Genomic DNA, 17964 nt, shown 5'->3' on the forward strand with positions numbered 1-17964 from the left:
TACAAGTTCTAATCCATAACTGATATGAAATATCATGAAAAAACATAGACTGCACTGTAACACCAGTTCCCAAGAGAGTCTAATGACCGACAGGGTAACAATACATTATATTAAATTTGTGTAATTTGTTCTCATACCTGGAGAATTAATTTGGGGCAAAATCAATTTTCCATGTTATTAGGGGTTAAATTCTGTCTTCCCCAAATTTATGTTCACCTAGAATCTCAGAATGTGAATGTATCTGGAAATAGCAGTTTTCAAATGTAATTAATGAAGATAAGGTCATATTGGATTAAAATGGGCTCTAAATCCAACAACACATAATACTATGTACTGACACAGACACATATAAAGACCCAGGAGAATGACATGTGATGATTGAAGGCAGATAGGAGTGACGTGATTGTAAGTCAAGAAACACCGAGGATGTGGGCAACCACCAGAAGCTGGAAAAGGGATGGAAGGATTCTTTCCTGGAGCCTTTGGCAGCTGCTGACACCTTCATTTAGGACTTTCTAGGCTGTACAACTATGAGAGAATAAATTTCAGTTTGTGGTGCATTGTTTTGGGAAGCCCTAGCCAATGAACACCCATGTCAAATTGTACTTTACTAAAACTGATGTGCATATTTCATATGCAGACCACCTCAACACCGGTGCTTGAAATTTTTAACCACAGAATGGTACAGGCAGAGTCAAGTAGTTCCTCTTCAGGCCTCTGTATTTTTCCCCACAAACTGAGGAGTAGTGTTATATGTGCCAGGGTGGAAGTGGTTAGGCAGTAAATATTTAGAGATTTCTGGATCCATTTCTAACTAAAGATTCAACTTGATGTATTTTACTAGAATTCAAATCAGAAAACATTTCCTCCTCTGTGGAACCAGTGTGCTTCTCCTTTTTAAAACTTGACGCATAATAATTGCACACATTTATGGAGTATGGTATAATGCTTTGATATATGTATATATTAAATAACAATCAAACTAAATAAATGTATTTGTCACCTCATACATTTATCATTTTTTTGTGGTGAGAACATTCAAAATTCTCTCTTCTAGCTATTTTGAAATTCAATACAATATTGTTAACATAATTACTCTATTGTGCAATAGATCATCAGCACTTATTTCTCCAATAGTAACTCTGTACCCATTCACCAACCTCTCCTCATCCCTCCATCCCCTACCCTCCCCAGCTTCTCATAATGACCATTCTGCTCTCTGTTTCTATGAGATCAGTTTTAGACTCTACATATGAGTGAGGTCATGTGGTTTTTGTCTTTTTCTGTCTGGTTTATTTCACTAAACATAAAATGTCCTCCAGATTCATCCACATTGCTGCAAATGACAGGACTTTCCAAATTGCAGTAATTTTGTTTCCTCCAAACAAATTCTAATAATACCTTTTAAAGTTCTGAGCTTATTATTTTAAAAACATGGCTACAAAGAAATAAAGTCCTAGATGCTCTTTACTCATCCCTAGGAACTTACTCCTGTTCTTCCTGTCAGCTTAAAAATTATGGCCTTAAACTTAGTTATTAAGAGTGTTAATTCACAGGCATAAGATAAATATAATAAGGATAATTCATAAAATGGCTCAGTGGGATTAAGTAACTTTAATCAAGCCATGGTCTACAAAACTATGCTACTGGGTATCACTATTCTAATCCTTAAAAAAGAATCAATTTTGATTCTGTAAAAAAATTAATGCAAAACCACAAAACTCTACTCAAAGTGGATCAAGGACTTAGGAAGTAAACCAGAGACACTGTGTCTATTAGAAGAAAAAGTAGGTCCAAATCTCCATTATGTTGGATTAGGCCCCAACTTCCTTAATAAGACTCCTATAGTGCAAGAATTAATATCAAGAATCAATAAGTGGGATGGATCCAAACTAAAAAGCTTCTTCTCAGCAAAAGAAACAATCAGTGAGGTGAATAGAGAGCCTACATTTTGGGAGCAAACTTTTGCCACATGCATGTCAGATAGAGCACTAATCTCCAGGATATATAAAGAACTCAAAAAACTTAACAATAAAAAAAACAACAACAAACAATTCAATCAATAAATGGCTCAAGGAACTGAACAGACACTTCTCATAAAATGATATACAATCGATCAACAAATATATGAAATAAAATACAAAATACAGCTGGGGATGTGGCTCAGTGGCTGAGTGCCCCTGAATTCAATCCCTGGTACCAAAAACAAAACAAGACAAAACAAAATAAAACAAACAAAAACCCCAAAACAAAAAAACCAAGCATGGGATATGGAACATTGGAAGAAAGAAAAAAGAATGGCCAAAGTTGTTTTTCTCCTCCTCTTCCTCCTTTTTCCTTCTCCTCCCCCCACTCGCGCGTGTGTGTGTGTGTGTGTGTGTGTGTGCGCGTGTTGCCAGGGATGGAACTCAGGGCCTTGTGCATGCTAGGCAGGTGCTATCACTGAACTGCATCCTGAACCCTGGATAGCCAATGTTTTAAAAGCTCCTTCCCAAGAGTTGGTTATACCTAGGTTTCCTTTCTAATGTGTACCATAAGCATTAAATATTTTAAAAGTCTTTTTTAAATTAGAAAAACCAGTTCTTTTGAGGTACATGGGATGGAATCCAGGGCCTTGTGCATGCTAAACAAGTGTTTCACTACTGAGCTACACCCCCGACCCCATAAAAGTCCTTTTTAATCATTAGATTTCTCTATATGGCAGTCACTTAAATACTTCATTGATTATATTATTGAAATGTAGCCTATTAGCAGTAAAATGAAGGCTAAATAAATCCAATTTATGGGATGTAGAGTAGAAGAGCAGAAATACACTATGTATACAACCAGAGATATGAAAAATCATGCTATATATATGTAATAAGAATTGTAATGCATTCCGCTGTCATATATAAATTTTTAAAAAAGATTTAAAATGCAAAAAAAGAGTAGAAGAGCAGAATCTATGGCTTATGTTATTCATGATGATGAAGCTTTCATTTAAGGATAGTTCAGTTTGGATACTTAGAACTACCTGCAATCAAACATTGCCCAGGGCTTGGCCTCATAGTAATTTCTGGAGAATTCTAGTGTTCATGTGTAGTACTTGTGTCTTTTTCTTTTTTGTGGTGCTGGTATTTATGCTAGGCAAGGCTCTACCACTGTCTTTTTGATGGGCATGGTTCATTTTCAGTCCAATAGCTTCTTTTTAAATCAAGCTGCACTGACCGGGCTAGGTGCTGATCATGCAGATACTTATTTAGGTTTGTAATTCAAAAGAATTCAAAGAAAGTTTAAGTATGTTTTCCTTAATAAATCTATGAATGTTTTCTGAAACTGTGATTATTTCTACCAAAAACTCCAGTATATATATGTAATAAGAATTGTAATGCATTCCGCTGTCATATATAAATTTTAAAAAAGATTTAAAATGCAAAAAAAGAGTAGAAGAGCAAGAATCTATGGCTTATGATATTCATGATGATGAAGCTTTCATTTAAGGATAGTTCAGTTTGGATACTTAGATATACTCAATAGTTCAGTTTGGATACTCAAAATCAATATTTCTAGTAAGGTCTGAGAAGTTCTACACTGGGGACTAAGTGGCAATCTGGCTCAGAAGGAAAGTCCAGTTTGTGTCTGAATACAAAACAGCAATACAAAACACCTCCCCTGCAGTACAACTTTGAAAACCAATTTGGGCTACTCTGAGCCTTTACCTTACAAAAAGTCCTTGATCTTAAAAAAGGTCAGCAAATCTACTCAGCAGTGACCTTATTAATCATTGAAATAAACAAAATCTCCACTCTACAGCTTCTTACAAATATCTTACTAACTAGTTCTAGTAAAAGGGGGAATGACTTCTGTGGGAAATTCACACTTAGGAAACTGTGCTCTATTTCTGTACAATGTGTTAAAATGCATTCTACTATAAAATAAATAAATTAATTTATTAAAAAAGAGATAAAAACAACAAGAAAGAAACTTTTAGCACCAAATGACAGTGAACAATAGACATTTAAATAACAAGTGAATAGAAGTCAAATTCTAATTCAAATAACATAACAAAAACAATGATGATGATTAAGAAGATCATGATAATGGAATGCTACCAAGCTCTCCACGAAATAGAATGAATTTCAAGGGATTTCTAGTGCTCAAGGCAACTAAATTATTTAAAATAAATGTAATCTGAGATACTCAAATTGCTTAAAACAGCCAGGCATGGTAGCACATGACCCACAATACCAGTGATTTGGGAGGCTGAGGCAGGAGGATAGCAAGTTTGAGGCCAGTCTCAGCAATTTAACAAGCCCCTAAACAATTCAGTGAGACTCTCTCCCTCAAAAATAAAAAGGGCTGGGCTGGGATTGTGGCTCAGCAGTAGAGCACTCGCCTTGCACGTGCGGGACCCTGGGTTTTATTCTCAGCACCACATAAAAATAAATAAGTAAAATAAAGGTATTGTGTTCAACTACAACTAAAAAATAAATATTAAAAAAAATAAAATAAAAAAATAAAAAGGGCTGGGGATGTAGCTCAGTGGTAAAGTGCTCCTAGGTTTGATTCCCAGTATAAAAAATTACACAAAATAAATTACACAAAAATAATAATTACACAATAAAAATAAATTACACAAAAGCAAAGATTCAATTCCATATCTTGTCAAGTAAATTTCTTTCTTTCATTTTTTCTGACTAAAATTTGTTTCAAAACTATATTTTCCAACTTTCTTGCATCTGAGTAGGCATGTGACTAGTAGTACTTGCCAATGAAATGTGGGCAAAATTGATATAGCCTATTTCTACTCTTGACCCTACAAGATTCTCTATATTCTCTTCTGGCTGCTGGCTGGATGCAAGGGATGAAGAGGAAATTCCCAGGCACCGGGAGACAGCAAAGCCACAGGCTGGAAGAGGTCTGGGTCCCTGAATGACTTTGTAGAAGAGATTTCCCTTACCTACTGGCATTGAACTGTCAGGTGAGCAAGAGATAAGCTTTTCTTCTGATTAGTCACTCAAATTTTAGAATCACATGTTGTTATAGCTGTTAGCACTGATAAATATGTGCACTATGTAAAAAGCCAAAATCTGGTAATTAATTTGAATGGACCTAACTTATGGAATTCTAGAACCAAATATCAGATATATACAATAACATAGTTTGAAGCTGAAGCAACACAACACTATTGGCTTAGCTTATTCCAAACTAGTCTTCATCAAAACAGAGCTCAACAGGATTGTAAATAAAATATCATAATAAAATTAGTTTGAGAAATGCTGTTAAAGTTCAATAGGTTTCTTTGCCTTAGGACATCTCAGAGCTGTCAATATAACAATGTCCATTGTGAATCTGCATAAAGGTACAAAAGAATGTAGCATTTTCCAAATTTATTTGGGCAATGAATAATTTAACCAATAAATTTAAGATCTACTTCCCCTTCCTACTATGGTAACACCCATCACTATCTCCCAGAAGGATGCTCTGTAGAATACACTCTGGGAACTTTTGCTCTAGTGTAATTTGTATCATATAGTAGATTAATCAGCATGAAACAGTTCTGGGACCCCAAAGCAAATATCACTCTCTTTTTACTGTGCTGGGGAATGAACCCAGGCCTTCACATGCTAGGCAAGTGCTCTACCATTGAGCCACATGCTCAGCCCTCATTCTCTTATTAAGGGAAGGTTTTTCTTGTAAAATGACTAGCATGTATTAATATCATCAGAAGCACCCAAGAATGTGTTCAGTGCTAAAGCAAACCAGGTTGTCTAAGAAAGGAATTTTACTTAAACCATGAGTGGAGTGAAGGCAGAAATGTATGGGGCAGCTTGTTTTTTATTTGGGTCCCAATCTGCTGTTATTGGAGTCTGCCATATTAAATGATAGAATCTACTCATGTTTTAAGGAAAAGATACTGATTCTATGAAATCCAGCAATGATAAATATGAAATGTGTGAACAACAGTCCATTGCATAGTATCTCATTTGTTTTTCTCTCTCCTATATTCAGGCTTGTGGCATAATGTTTTAAAACAACGGTTAAAGGAAATTAAAAAAATAATCACAGCTATAGATTAATGGATTCCTCTAATAGAAACAAAGAGACTGCAGTAAATTAGGGTTGTGCTATGTGCTTTAAAAAAACTCACATATCATTTGCATGCATATGTAATTTATAAATACATATGTATATGTATATAATTTTTCCACTGAATCTTGCTAGGCTATTGCATTCGTATTATACAAACACTTTATTTCAATTCTGAATTTATGATGGATGATTTTCCACATTTCTCAGAGATTTAAGGCAACTGAAATAGGATTGTTAGGGTGGATATCAGGATTTCTGAAAAGTAAAAAGGTATGCTTGATACTCAACGTGTTTCCCCAGCCCCCCCCCCCCCAAAAAAAAAGAATAATAAAAAATAAGACTTACATCTAGCAGTGTGTGAAGATGCTGATCTTGGAAAACACTGTGTAGGAAATCTAGGTCCTTTTCACTGCAGTCTGTAAGCGCATGAATCTCTTCCAGACTGTCCAGCACCTGTGAAACTGCTCCTGTGGGGGCAAACAGAAAGGAAAAAGCTAGTACAGGAAATCAATTTCAAACTAACCTTAACTTAATATTTAAGAACAAAAAATTAACATCAGAACTTGAAGGCTAGTGTCTTTACTGAAGGATAGGTTTAAATGAGTTTCCAATCATTTAAGGGCAGAGTATTTCAGGAAAGTTTGTGTTTGCAACAATGTATTTGGTGTGCTCTTTAATTTTCAAAGATAAGGTGAAGCTTGTCTTATTTGAATGAAGGACATTCATCAACTCTGAGCTACTAGAAGATCTGGGTGCAGCAAGTTGTATATCAGAAAGAATGGATGTCGGGATCCCAAGGTGTTTTGAAATATTATAGAAACAACAGGAGGGCCTTTTACACAGGGGAACTCCATCATGAAACAAAAGCCCGCTGTAGGTGTGGGAGACAAACCTTCTGCTGGGAGCATCTGCCACTTAAAATAAACTTTGGAGGATTTTTAAGTCTCATACTTTAGCTACAAAAATCCCACTTCATTCCTTCTTTTCTTTACATGCAAAGTCAAGAAAACCAAAACCATTCTCATTCTTTTGGGCCCATGTTATTCAGAAGACAAAGACAAAGAGTATCTATACTAACTGATACTTCCAGATATCATATGCAGTTTCAAGACAATCCATGTTTGTAGGACAAAGTCACTACACTGCCACATTTCCTCTTATAACCAAGGACCCCTGGCAGGTAATAGCAAGGAAAGATACACACTGAGTAGTATCAAAGTCATTTGCATAGCCTTAAAGAAATGGTCGAGGGCTGGGGTTGTGGCTCAGGGGTAGAGCACTCGCCTAGCAAGTGCAAGGTGCTGGCTTTGATCCTCAGCACCACATAAAAATAAATAAAATGAAGGTATTAAAAAAAAAGAAAAAAGAAATGGTTGACCTCTTTTACTCTGCATATAATATGCACATATATCCTCCATCAGAAAAGAACCCTAAGAGTCTAGACTTCAGAATATTTGCATACACCAGAGAAAGTCTAAGAATAAATGTTCTATTGCACATTTAAGTCTTTGGATCAGTGGTTCTCAACCAGGGGCAATTTCGCTTCCCAAGGGAACATTTCTTAAAATCTTGAGATATTTTTGGTTGTCAAAACAGCAGGGAGAGGGCAGATACTGGCATCTAGAGAGAGAGGGATGCTGATAAATACCGTACAATGTCTGGGACAGCACTCCAACAACATTTATCTGTCCCAAAATGTTAGTAGTGCTGAGACTGATAAACCCTGCTTTCAATTAAAATAGATTTCTCTTCGGGAACTTTACACTGTGTCTAATTCTTCATATGTCAGATCTCATCCACTGTTGTGCACTTATTGGCGAGAATGTAAATTAGTACCATTTTTCTAGAGAGCAATCTGGTAACATACATTAAAAAGCCTTAAAAAGGTTCATGTGCTTGATTAAGGAATTCCACTTATTAAAAAACCTACCTTATGGAAAAAAGAATAGGAGAAGACTTACTTATACATAAGGATGTTTGTTGTATAAAATAAAGATAAATCTGACAGTGATTACATAAATCACATAATATACATATGATGCAATATGTAACCAAATGGACATTATTTTTGAATTTGTGAAGATGTAGAGAAATCCTCATGATAGAAAATTCAAGATAGTAGAATGCAAAACCATATGCACTATATACTCCCAATTATGATTTAAAAATAAATTATATAACACAAACTCAGAAAAAAACCAGAATGAAATACACTAAAAAGGTAATAGTAGTTAACTTTATTTTCCTACTTAAACTTCATTCTGTTCTTGTACATATATATGTTCAAAGTCTTCTATAAGAACAACAACAAAAAAAAGCTATATAAGCTACTGATTTTTGCAGCCCTATTTAATCATGTTAAAGATTTGATGTTTAAGCCACAAATCATGTGGCTATCCATGTGGAAATTACTATGGCTATTTTTTAAATTTGACTTTTTATTTTGAGATGGTTGTAGATACACACACATTTGTAAAAAGAGAGAGAAAAGAAAAAAACCTACAAAGATCTAATGTATTTTTACCCACTTTCCTCCAACAGTAACATAGTGTGAAAATTTAGTACATTATCACAACCAGGATATTCACACTGATACAATCAAGCTATGGAATGTTCCATTACCACAAAGATCCCTCGTGTTGCCCTTTTATAGACATACTCATTTCCTTCCCATCTTATCCATCCTCATCCCTGGCAACTACTAATCTGTTCTCCATTCTATAATTTTCTTTTTCATTTTAAGGATGAAAATGAAATTATACAGTATACAACCATTTTGGATTGTCTTTTTTTTTAAGGCCACATAATTTCCTGGAGATTTATCCAGGTTGCTTCTTGTGTTGTTTTCTCCTTTTTATTGCTGGGTAGTAGTCCATGGTATGGAATGTACCAGTTTGATGATTCATTTGTTGAAGTAGCTATGGATAATTTTTAATTTTGAATAATTAAGCCTGCCAGGGTATTGGTATTCTTTCACTAGAAATATTAAGTGGAATAAAAAAATATACAATGCAGAAGTCAGTCCTCATCTCCCTTGGTATTCCTGAAGAGGTATTAACATAATCCAATTCCTTCTACCTGCTTTTCTTAGGACTTTTAATTTGTTTAAAGTGGAAAAAAAAAAGAAAATTAGTTCAAAGCCAACTCTCTGTTTGTCTCTTATTGAAAGCCTTGAAAAGCAAGAGATGATATGAAGAGATCCATCCCAAATGCCCTCTGAACTTCTGACCCCAGCACATCATCAAAGCAGAATTAAATGATATTAGGATTATCAAATTATTAAAGCCAGTTCTAGGCTCCTGGACTTATGAAACTACAATAATAAAAATAGTCATGAAATTGTTATTTTGGAGGGTATATTTTTTAAAAGTCAACAGGTAACACAGAAACCTAACTACGATTTTCTCTCAGTTATCCTAGTAAAACTGGATTAAAGAAAGCTGTTTTTATCAAGTCTATCCAGCATTGCTTGTATTGATATACAATCCATGCATTTTATTAATAAGATATAAATAAGAACAACCTTGTATTAAACAAATACTAAGATGGCCAGTCTGATGACTGGGAAGCAATTTTGACGGTACCCAAACAGGGATGCATCATTTGTTGGTCTGTGAACTCCCTGAGTTGCTCTGGGCCATTCCTGTCTCCCCAGCATGCTCTGTGGGTTACTTATGTATGCACTTATTTACTCTAATTTCTGCATATAAGGTCCATAATATGACAGGTCTATATTTTATAATATTCACAAAATATGCACTAAATTAAACAAGTCATTAAGAAAGTGTAATAACAGCAGCTCCTAATTCTTGATTGTCCATTATGTGCCAGGACAACACAGGTGACCTTTCTAGATAGAGGACCTAGGTTCAAAGGGGCCCAGGAAGGGCACAGCTAGGAAGTGGTGGAGCCAGAAAACCCTGAGTTTGTCTGGTTCCAAAGTCTATTCTGCCTGACTTACTACACTAGTTGGCTGGGAAACTAGAGAAAATTTCAATAAGAACTATGATTTGATTCATGGATATGGAGGTTGGAGAAGAGCTTGAACCTACTGGTTGGATCATAACCAACTTTTACTGAATGTTTTTGCTTTCTGCTAAGTACTAGGCATGGGCTGCAGAGAAAACATGAATATGAGCCGTATCCTTGAGAAAGGGTTCTCAGGCGGTGTGAAGTAGGCCTACTATACTGGAGACAACAAAACAGCAGAGGTAAAAACAAAATGGAACACCTATAGGCTGTCTAGGGAGGAGCTGGAGCAGCCTCAGAGAAGGTGGATGAGCAGGAATTTACCACCTTCACAAAGGGGTGAATCTGTGCTGATGAGCCCACTGATGGATGTTTTGCTGGAAGGAACCAAATCAACGGTTGACCTGCATTTCCAGGAGGCAAGACCTACAGTCTCCACAGGTCTATTAAACCTCCTTGATCTTTTCTCTCTTCTGACCTGATTTATAGTCTTATAATGAACTTAGTGGCTTTCAATTATGAAAAGAAGTATTTTGCACTCAAGCTGTCCATTTCCGACTCTGAAAGGTGCCTCTAATTTCAAGTTTCTGTAATTAGGTAGGAACATTATAATTTTCCTTCCATATTTCCTTCATATTTTCAAATTGAATAAACATATTTTTGGCCTGATCTTAAAATCTTTCTTTACCCTTGACCATTTTAACACCTTCCCTTAACACCTATTCTAGTTTGTTATTTCTACTTTGAGTGTGGCCAGCAAAACCACAGAATACGTTCTTGATCCAGTAGATGTGCATAACTGATATCTGCAGTACAGAAACAAGCCCATTTAAAAGCACCATAATACTGGGCATGGTGGCTCCTGCCTGTAGTCCCAGTGACTCAGGGGGGCTAAGGTAGGAGGACCTCAAATTTAAGGCTAGCCTCAGCAATTTAGGGAGACCCTGTCTCCAAATTTAAAAAATGGGGATGTTTTAAAAACTGAGCTATAAGTGGTAAAGTGCCCCAGGGTTAAATCTCTAGTACCACACACACACACACACACACATACACACACGCGCGCGCGCCTCATACTTTTTCAACTCATTATAAAATATAAATGGACACAAAGACATTGCTGGGGCCACCTTCCATTTGCTATTTGTTTCAGATTTTAAATATGGGCAATGGTGATAATTAATACAATACATACCTATTAAGGTGTGTACTTATTTACTGTTACAAGTATTCATTTCTAGATCAATACTGTCACATAAGAAAGAACTATTCACTTTTCTCAAAGATTGAGAAGGATGTTTTTCCTATAAAATCACTGAATAAGCTTATAACCACTGTGGGGGGAAAATCAATCAATAAATAGCACACAAATTCTCCTCAGAGGACACTTTACTTAATGGCAGGACTGTGGGCATCTTATATGTCTTTGTATTCTGGCCTGTGCTTTGTACAAAGACACTCCAAAAAAAGATACTTGATTGAAATGATTTTTTTTTTCTGAGCACATTCTGAAGAATTGAAAGGAAGTATTAGAACAAAAGATTTAACCACAGAAAACAATTTATTTTATACTATTGTTTCTGTAAAGTCAGAATGAAAATTATTTTAATACTAATATTTGTGTAATAGTTTATAATTTCCTGAGTGCTTTCATACTTATTATCTTATGTGATTTTACAATAACCCCATCTGAGGTTAAGTATTTTTGTATTTGAAAAACTGGAGACTTGGTAGGGTTAAGTGACCCATCCAAGAGCCACAAACAGTGGGCAGAAGAGTGAATCCTAGGATCCAAGTCTCTGACTTCTACTCCAGTGCTCCTTCTGCTACAGACTGGCCTCCCCAAACCATGTTTTACTCTCAGCAAGGTACTGAAATAATCTGCATTTAGGTAATGAGGGGATGCTCAATTTCTATTATGTCTTTAATCTGAATGTTATTTACCATATAAGGGTTTTTTGAGCTGTTGATCCAAACTTTCACATTGATGAATTTATTAGAAACCATTATGCCCTGCTTTCAGAATAAGATTTTACTTTACTTTTTTGCCTAGTTCATTTGGAATCAAGTTTGTATTTAATGATCAGGTTGATAATCACACATTTTAACTTTGAAAACTTCTATTTTTTTTTCAAAGAATTTCATTGATATATACAAGTCTCTCAAAACATTTCCTGCTACTATTATGAAATAATATTTAAAAATCAACTGTTTTAAAAATGTTTTCTAAGCCTATTTCTTTAAAGAGAAATATGCTTCTAAAGTCAATAAAAGCTTTGGGTCTAGAATGATTTCATTACAAGAGTGGAAAGATCTCCTGAAAAAGTTGACTGAGTAAAAATAACCCCAAAGGAGGACAGAAAATAAACAGTAGAATGTTAAAACTGAAAAATTCTGTGTCAAAGTAGGCTGTCTGTTTTAAAACTGCCTTCCAAACATTTTACTATGAAAAATTCCAAACACAGAAAATTGGAAAGAACTGTACATATCACTTACATCCTACAACTGTTAACAGCTTGCTGTATTTGCTTTATCACAAGCCAACCATCCATCCATAAATTCACCTTATTTTTCTTTCATTTCAAAGTAAATGAGAGAGTGGCTAATACTGACCACTTCATTCCTAAACTGAACTTTGGCAAAGGTTTCAATCCTTTTTCCTCTCTCTCAGGTAAAATTTACAAAGAGTGAAATACACAAATCTCAAGTGTGCCATGCAATTAGTTTTGATGCACCTACGTTTCCTAGCAATTATTTCAATAAAAATTTGTGAATATGTCTTAAATTATATGTATAGCTATGAAACCCAGAATCACTAGCAAATCTAGTATCTGAATTGGCTCTAATTTCTCCTCCTGAAGAGTATTCAATAATCTCTCTTTCCTATTATATTAGTGATGCATTAACACAACACTATATCACTACACACAGATTTTTATCACCCAATCAAAACCTTTCCTTGCGCTGGGCATGGTGGTGCAAGCCTGTAATCTCAGCAGCTCAGGAGGCTGAGGCAGGAGGATCGCAAGTTCAAAGCCAGCCTTACCAACTTAGCAAGGACTTAAGCAACTTAGTGAGATCCCATCTCAAAATAAAAAAAATAAAAAGGGCTGGGGGATATAGCTCAGTGATCAAAGCGCCCTTGGGTTTAATCCCTGGTACCAAAACCAACCAAGCAACCAAAGAAAGAAACCCCAAAACCCTTTCCTTGACAGCACAATAACATTTAAAAATTGTTTACTAAGGTATACTTTATTAAGTTAAAATTTACCAATTTAAGTGCATATTGTCATTACTCCAAAACCTGTCCCTTTTGTCCCTCTATAGTCAAGCTCTGCTGGCTTCCCCTGGAACAGCTTTTATTCACATTGCACAAAGCAAATTCTGGTTTTCAATCAAGTTATAAGTAACAGTAAATTTTGCAGTGGAAATTGTGTTTTGGACTTACAAATCTGTGTTATATCCAATTCAAATTATAAAAGCTTACACATGGTGATAAATATTTTAGATTCTTTATGTATAGATTATGGTATGGACATCTCAAATTTTATTAGTTAAGGGAAGCAAATTCTCCATATGTATTCTGTCAGAATATAGATGCTATCATTCTAGTGCCATTATGCTTATTAAAGTAGTCTGTGTTTCCAAATAGCAACATCTTTGAGCCCAATGTTTTCAAAGTACTTTAATAACATTCTGCTGGCTCTTTGGTGCCCATCTGTGTAAAGCTTTTTAACTAAGGAAAAACACTACTGATAATGCTCATTCCCAAATGACAGGTCTGGCCAACTGAAAGAGGAAGAGGGGAAGGAGGAAGACAGAGAGAGAGAGAGCGAGAGAGAGCGTGCCAGAGTGGAGAGTGCTAAATCTTATATGGAAAGAGCCTTACATTTTAATAGTCATTAGGTTGTATGTGGTGAGCAGCTTCTAAAATGGACCCCTATATGATTCTTGTTCCCTGATATTCTCACCCTCATGTGATCAATTCCCTCCCCTGGAGTGAGGGCTGGGTTTACAGACTCACTTTTAATGAACAAAATAAGGCACAAGTTATATGATATCACTTCTCAGATAAGGTTATAAAGATTATGTCTTCTATCTTAGGTGCTGTTACTCTTGCCCTCTCTTTGATTATAGACGCTGGGGAAGCAAGCTGCCATGTTGTGAATAGTCCTATAGAGACACCCACAACCAGTGAGGAACTGAAGCCTGTCAATAACCATATGATTTACTAAGATTTTTTTTGTGGTCCAGCCCTCAAGGGAGATGGGAGCTCTGAACTATAATCTTGAAAGAGATTTTGAGCCACAGGCACTCAGCTAAACCAGGCTCCCATTCCTCATCCACAGAAACTGAGATGAGATAATTCATTACACAGCAATAGATAATTAATATACTGTGAGAGTTTCATATTGGCTGCAATTTGAGCTGCAAATAACTTATGCAAGAAAATGTGACAATAAATTCAATTATAAGCACCCAGATTTTCTATTTTATCTTTGTCTTTTTATCTACTTTCCTCTTAGTAAACACAACGTTGAGGTAAAGGTTTATTTTATTTTTAATTAATTTTTAAAATTGAGATAGTTATAGATTTACATGCTTTCATAAGAAATAATACAGAGAAATGCCTTCTGTACCTTGCTCAGTTGCTGCATTGGGAACATTTTACAAAGTTATAGTATATCACAAGCAGAATACTGTCACTGATACAATCCACCTATTTTATTCAGATTGCCTCAGTTTTATTTAGACTCATTTATATGTGTATATTTCTTACATTTTAATTTTCTCACATACTCAAATTATATCCCTTTGTCATTAAAATCTAGCCATCATATTATTCCTTTCAAATATCTATTTGGTAGTCAAAGTTGTTAAGAGACATGATTTCAGAGTTTATTTCACAGCTCCCTATTAATAAACTGAAAATGGACTCAGTAACAGAAAGTAATGAAACCATTTGGAGGTCATGTCATTGTCAAATGAAAATTCACTTACCCTGAAAGTTTTCTTGAAATCCAACTATAAAATAAAACATTACCCTTTCCCCAGAATTAATGTATTTGTGTTTGAAATTCAGATGTGAAATGATGTAAGATGTGGTTGAAATTTTAACACTGCCTCTTTTTCTTCTTATGAAAGAAGTAAGAAGGGAAGATTCGTGTAAGAATACTTTAGGAAATCAATATATCCAGGTTTTCATTTCATGGTCAGACAGTGTTAAAATTCAGATTTAAACATCTAAACACAAACAGCCAAGGAAAAAGTCAAGCTGATTACAAACCATGCAAAGCCAAACACGTTTGCATAAAAGATTAACCTTAGAGGAAAACAAAGGGATACCTACTTTCTGCTGCTAGAAGTCCTAGGAGGAAGGCAGCATATGGACAAACAACAAACAGTATGATTTTAGAGCAAACAGGTTATCAAGCCACAGTTGGGCCCACCAGATGAGCCACAAGAAACAGCAGTCCCCCGGCTGACCCCAAAGGAACTCCTTGTGTTTCACGAGCACAATCACCAGGACTGATTAGGATTTCAGATATCAAATACTGGGTTCTAATTCTGACTTCTCTGATTTGAAATATGAGAATGGAATAGTTCTGCTTTGACTTCTTAAGCAACAAAGCAACAGTACATTGTTTATCAGAAGATTAAACTTCATGGATTCTAGTAAATGTACAATGGATGAATTTCAATAATCAAAATAGAAAAACATCTTTTATAAAAAATCATTTTATATTGTAAATGATATAACATAAGCATGTTCAACTTTCCTTTAGATTACAAACTGGAAAGCTGGTTAGTTTTTAAATTGTGATTTTAAAATATTCATATTTTCCTTAATGCATACAGTATTACTCATTCCCATCATAAGGTTCGATTTAAGAAAATATATGCTGGATTTTGGGAGTAGGCAGCTTTATGGCTCTTCTCAAATATTGGGATTTCATAGCACAGCAGAACTGCAAGAAATCTGGGGGGACCAAATTAGGATTGCCCATTATTAATTCTGTCAAATAAGGTCATTAAAAAAACTGACCTATCATTATGATCTTCATAAAAAAGCATTGTCTAAAGGTGGAACACAAAGACAGCCCATCTCAAGAAAGGACAGTTGCTGACTTTACATTTTCCATCTTTTTATCCCCTCTTTCCTTGTCCCCCACCGCCCCACCCTACAAACACATGTTTTGTGATCCTTTTCTCTTTTTGCCATGGGCTTGAATGAATTTTCAGGTGATGATGGAAAGTGCTTTGTGTTTTGTTCTCTAAAACAAAACCATACAAATTTCAACAGAAAGACACCAGAAAGAATAACTTTGGGAACTTAAAATAAATGATGCAGAATTTAAGTATTAGTAGAAGTAGATAAGAATTCAGGTATAAAAATTAACGAATATACTTTAAAAATGAAATTAAAAGTAATGAAAAGCAAACATACAGATGTTTTAATTTATGAAAGTGCAAAGCTTTATGTGAGTCCAATTAAAATATATAATTGGCTTTCTGCAACCAACCATATAACCACTACTGCTTGGTTGCAGATAAAGGACACTTGCTGGCAGATTTGATAAATAATGCTGGCCATAATAGTAGAATGCCTTCCTTTAAATGACTTAGTATTAAAAATTGACTTTAAGAATGTATGAATAATTCCTGATAAGTATGTGAAATTTAGGAAAGTGTTAGAATTTTCTTCAAAAATTTTCTTTGTTTTTTTTACTTTTGAATATATAAAATTTTCTCCTCAATTAGGGTAGGTGATTGGCATTAGACATGTACAGAGCATATTAATTCAATTTTTTTATTTGTAGACCCAGACAATGCCATTAAAAATACTTATGATAGACATTTAGCATATCAAATGAAAATATAGACTGCCTACAAGATCATCAAGACCCAGGAATTTAAAAAGAAAAGAAAAGGAACTGGGTATGACTGTAGGAAGTAGAAAGCAAGAAGGCTGTGGAAGACTAATATGAGGGTTTGTAGGCTACCTGCAAAATTGTGTAAGAAGTTTCTTTTTGTAGTTTAAGAATCAAATACTAGAGCTGGGGTCATGGCTCAGTGGTAGAGTGCTCGCCTAGCATGTGTGAAGCAGAGTTCGATTCTCAGCACCACATATGAAAAAATAAATAAAATAAAGGTCCCTCAACAGTTTAAAAAAATCAAATACTATGGGCACAGTGGAGCATGCCTGTAATCCCAGCTAATCTGGTTTAGGCAGGAGGATGGCAATTTGAAGCCAGCCACGGCAATTTAGTGAGACTCTACCTCAGAATTAAAAAATAAAAAGGGCCGTGGATGTAGCTCAGTGGTAGAGCACCCTTGGGTTCAATCTCCAGGACTGCAAAAATTAAAAATCAGAAACTATTTCAAATAAATTATCTAAAGATTATACTAAAAATGAGAAAAAAATGAGTAATAAAAATATATTTAATAGAAAATAAGCACATTTATAAAGTGATTTCTTTCCCTAAAAGAAAAATCTACCTATTCCCAGAAAAGAACATGTAAGAGTTATTAAATTATTGCTAGACAGAGGTAAATATTAATTAAGGGCCAACACTAAAGATTAGGTATATGAAGTGATTTGCAAGGACCATACTGTTTTCTTGGACCATTTCCATACATGCAAATAAATTATAGTAGAAGTATTGACCTAAAATCTCGCAGAGATTTATACTATATATATATTCCAAGCATGCAACTGTTAAATGTAGTCACATTGTGACATAAGAACTATTTCTGGGTCTGCTGGCCCTAAAGAGGGTCAAATGTAATCTAAGTGGGAGGAGAAAAGACTGAAATTCAAGCTGGGTGTGGTAGTGCACACCTGTAATCCCAGAATTTGGGAGGCTGAGGCAGGAGGATCACAAATTCAAGGTTAGCCTGGGTGATTTAGCAAGCAAGACCCTG

General features: G+C 35.1%; 1 protein-coding gene across 4 annotated transcripts in view; it reads right to left on the reverse strand.

Moving 5' to 3' along the window:
- Cask (calcium/calmodulin dependent serine protein kinase) overlaps positions 1-17964 on the reverse strand; it is a 366225-nt gene that overhangs the window by 85306 nt on the left and 262955 nt on the right. For all 4 annotated transcript variants that reach the window (XM_071606242.1, XM_027927438.2, XM_027927437.2 and 1 more), the window contains exon 11: positions 6418-6539. In XM_071606242.1, coding sequence (XP_071462343.1) covers positions 6418-6539 — 122 coding nt within the window. The remainder of the gene's footprint in view (positions 1-6417; positions 6540-17964) is intronic.

The sequence above is a fragment of the Marmota flaviventris genome, chromosome X, assembly GCF_047511675.1.
Source record: "Marmota flaviventris isolate mMarFla1 chromosome X, mMarFla1.hap1, whole genome shotgun sequence".
Classification (NCBI taxonomy): domain Eukaryota; kingdom Metazoa; phylum Chordata; class Mammalia; order Rodentia; family Sciuridae; genus Marmota; species Marmota flaviventris.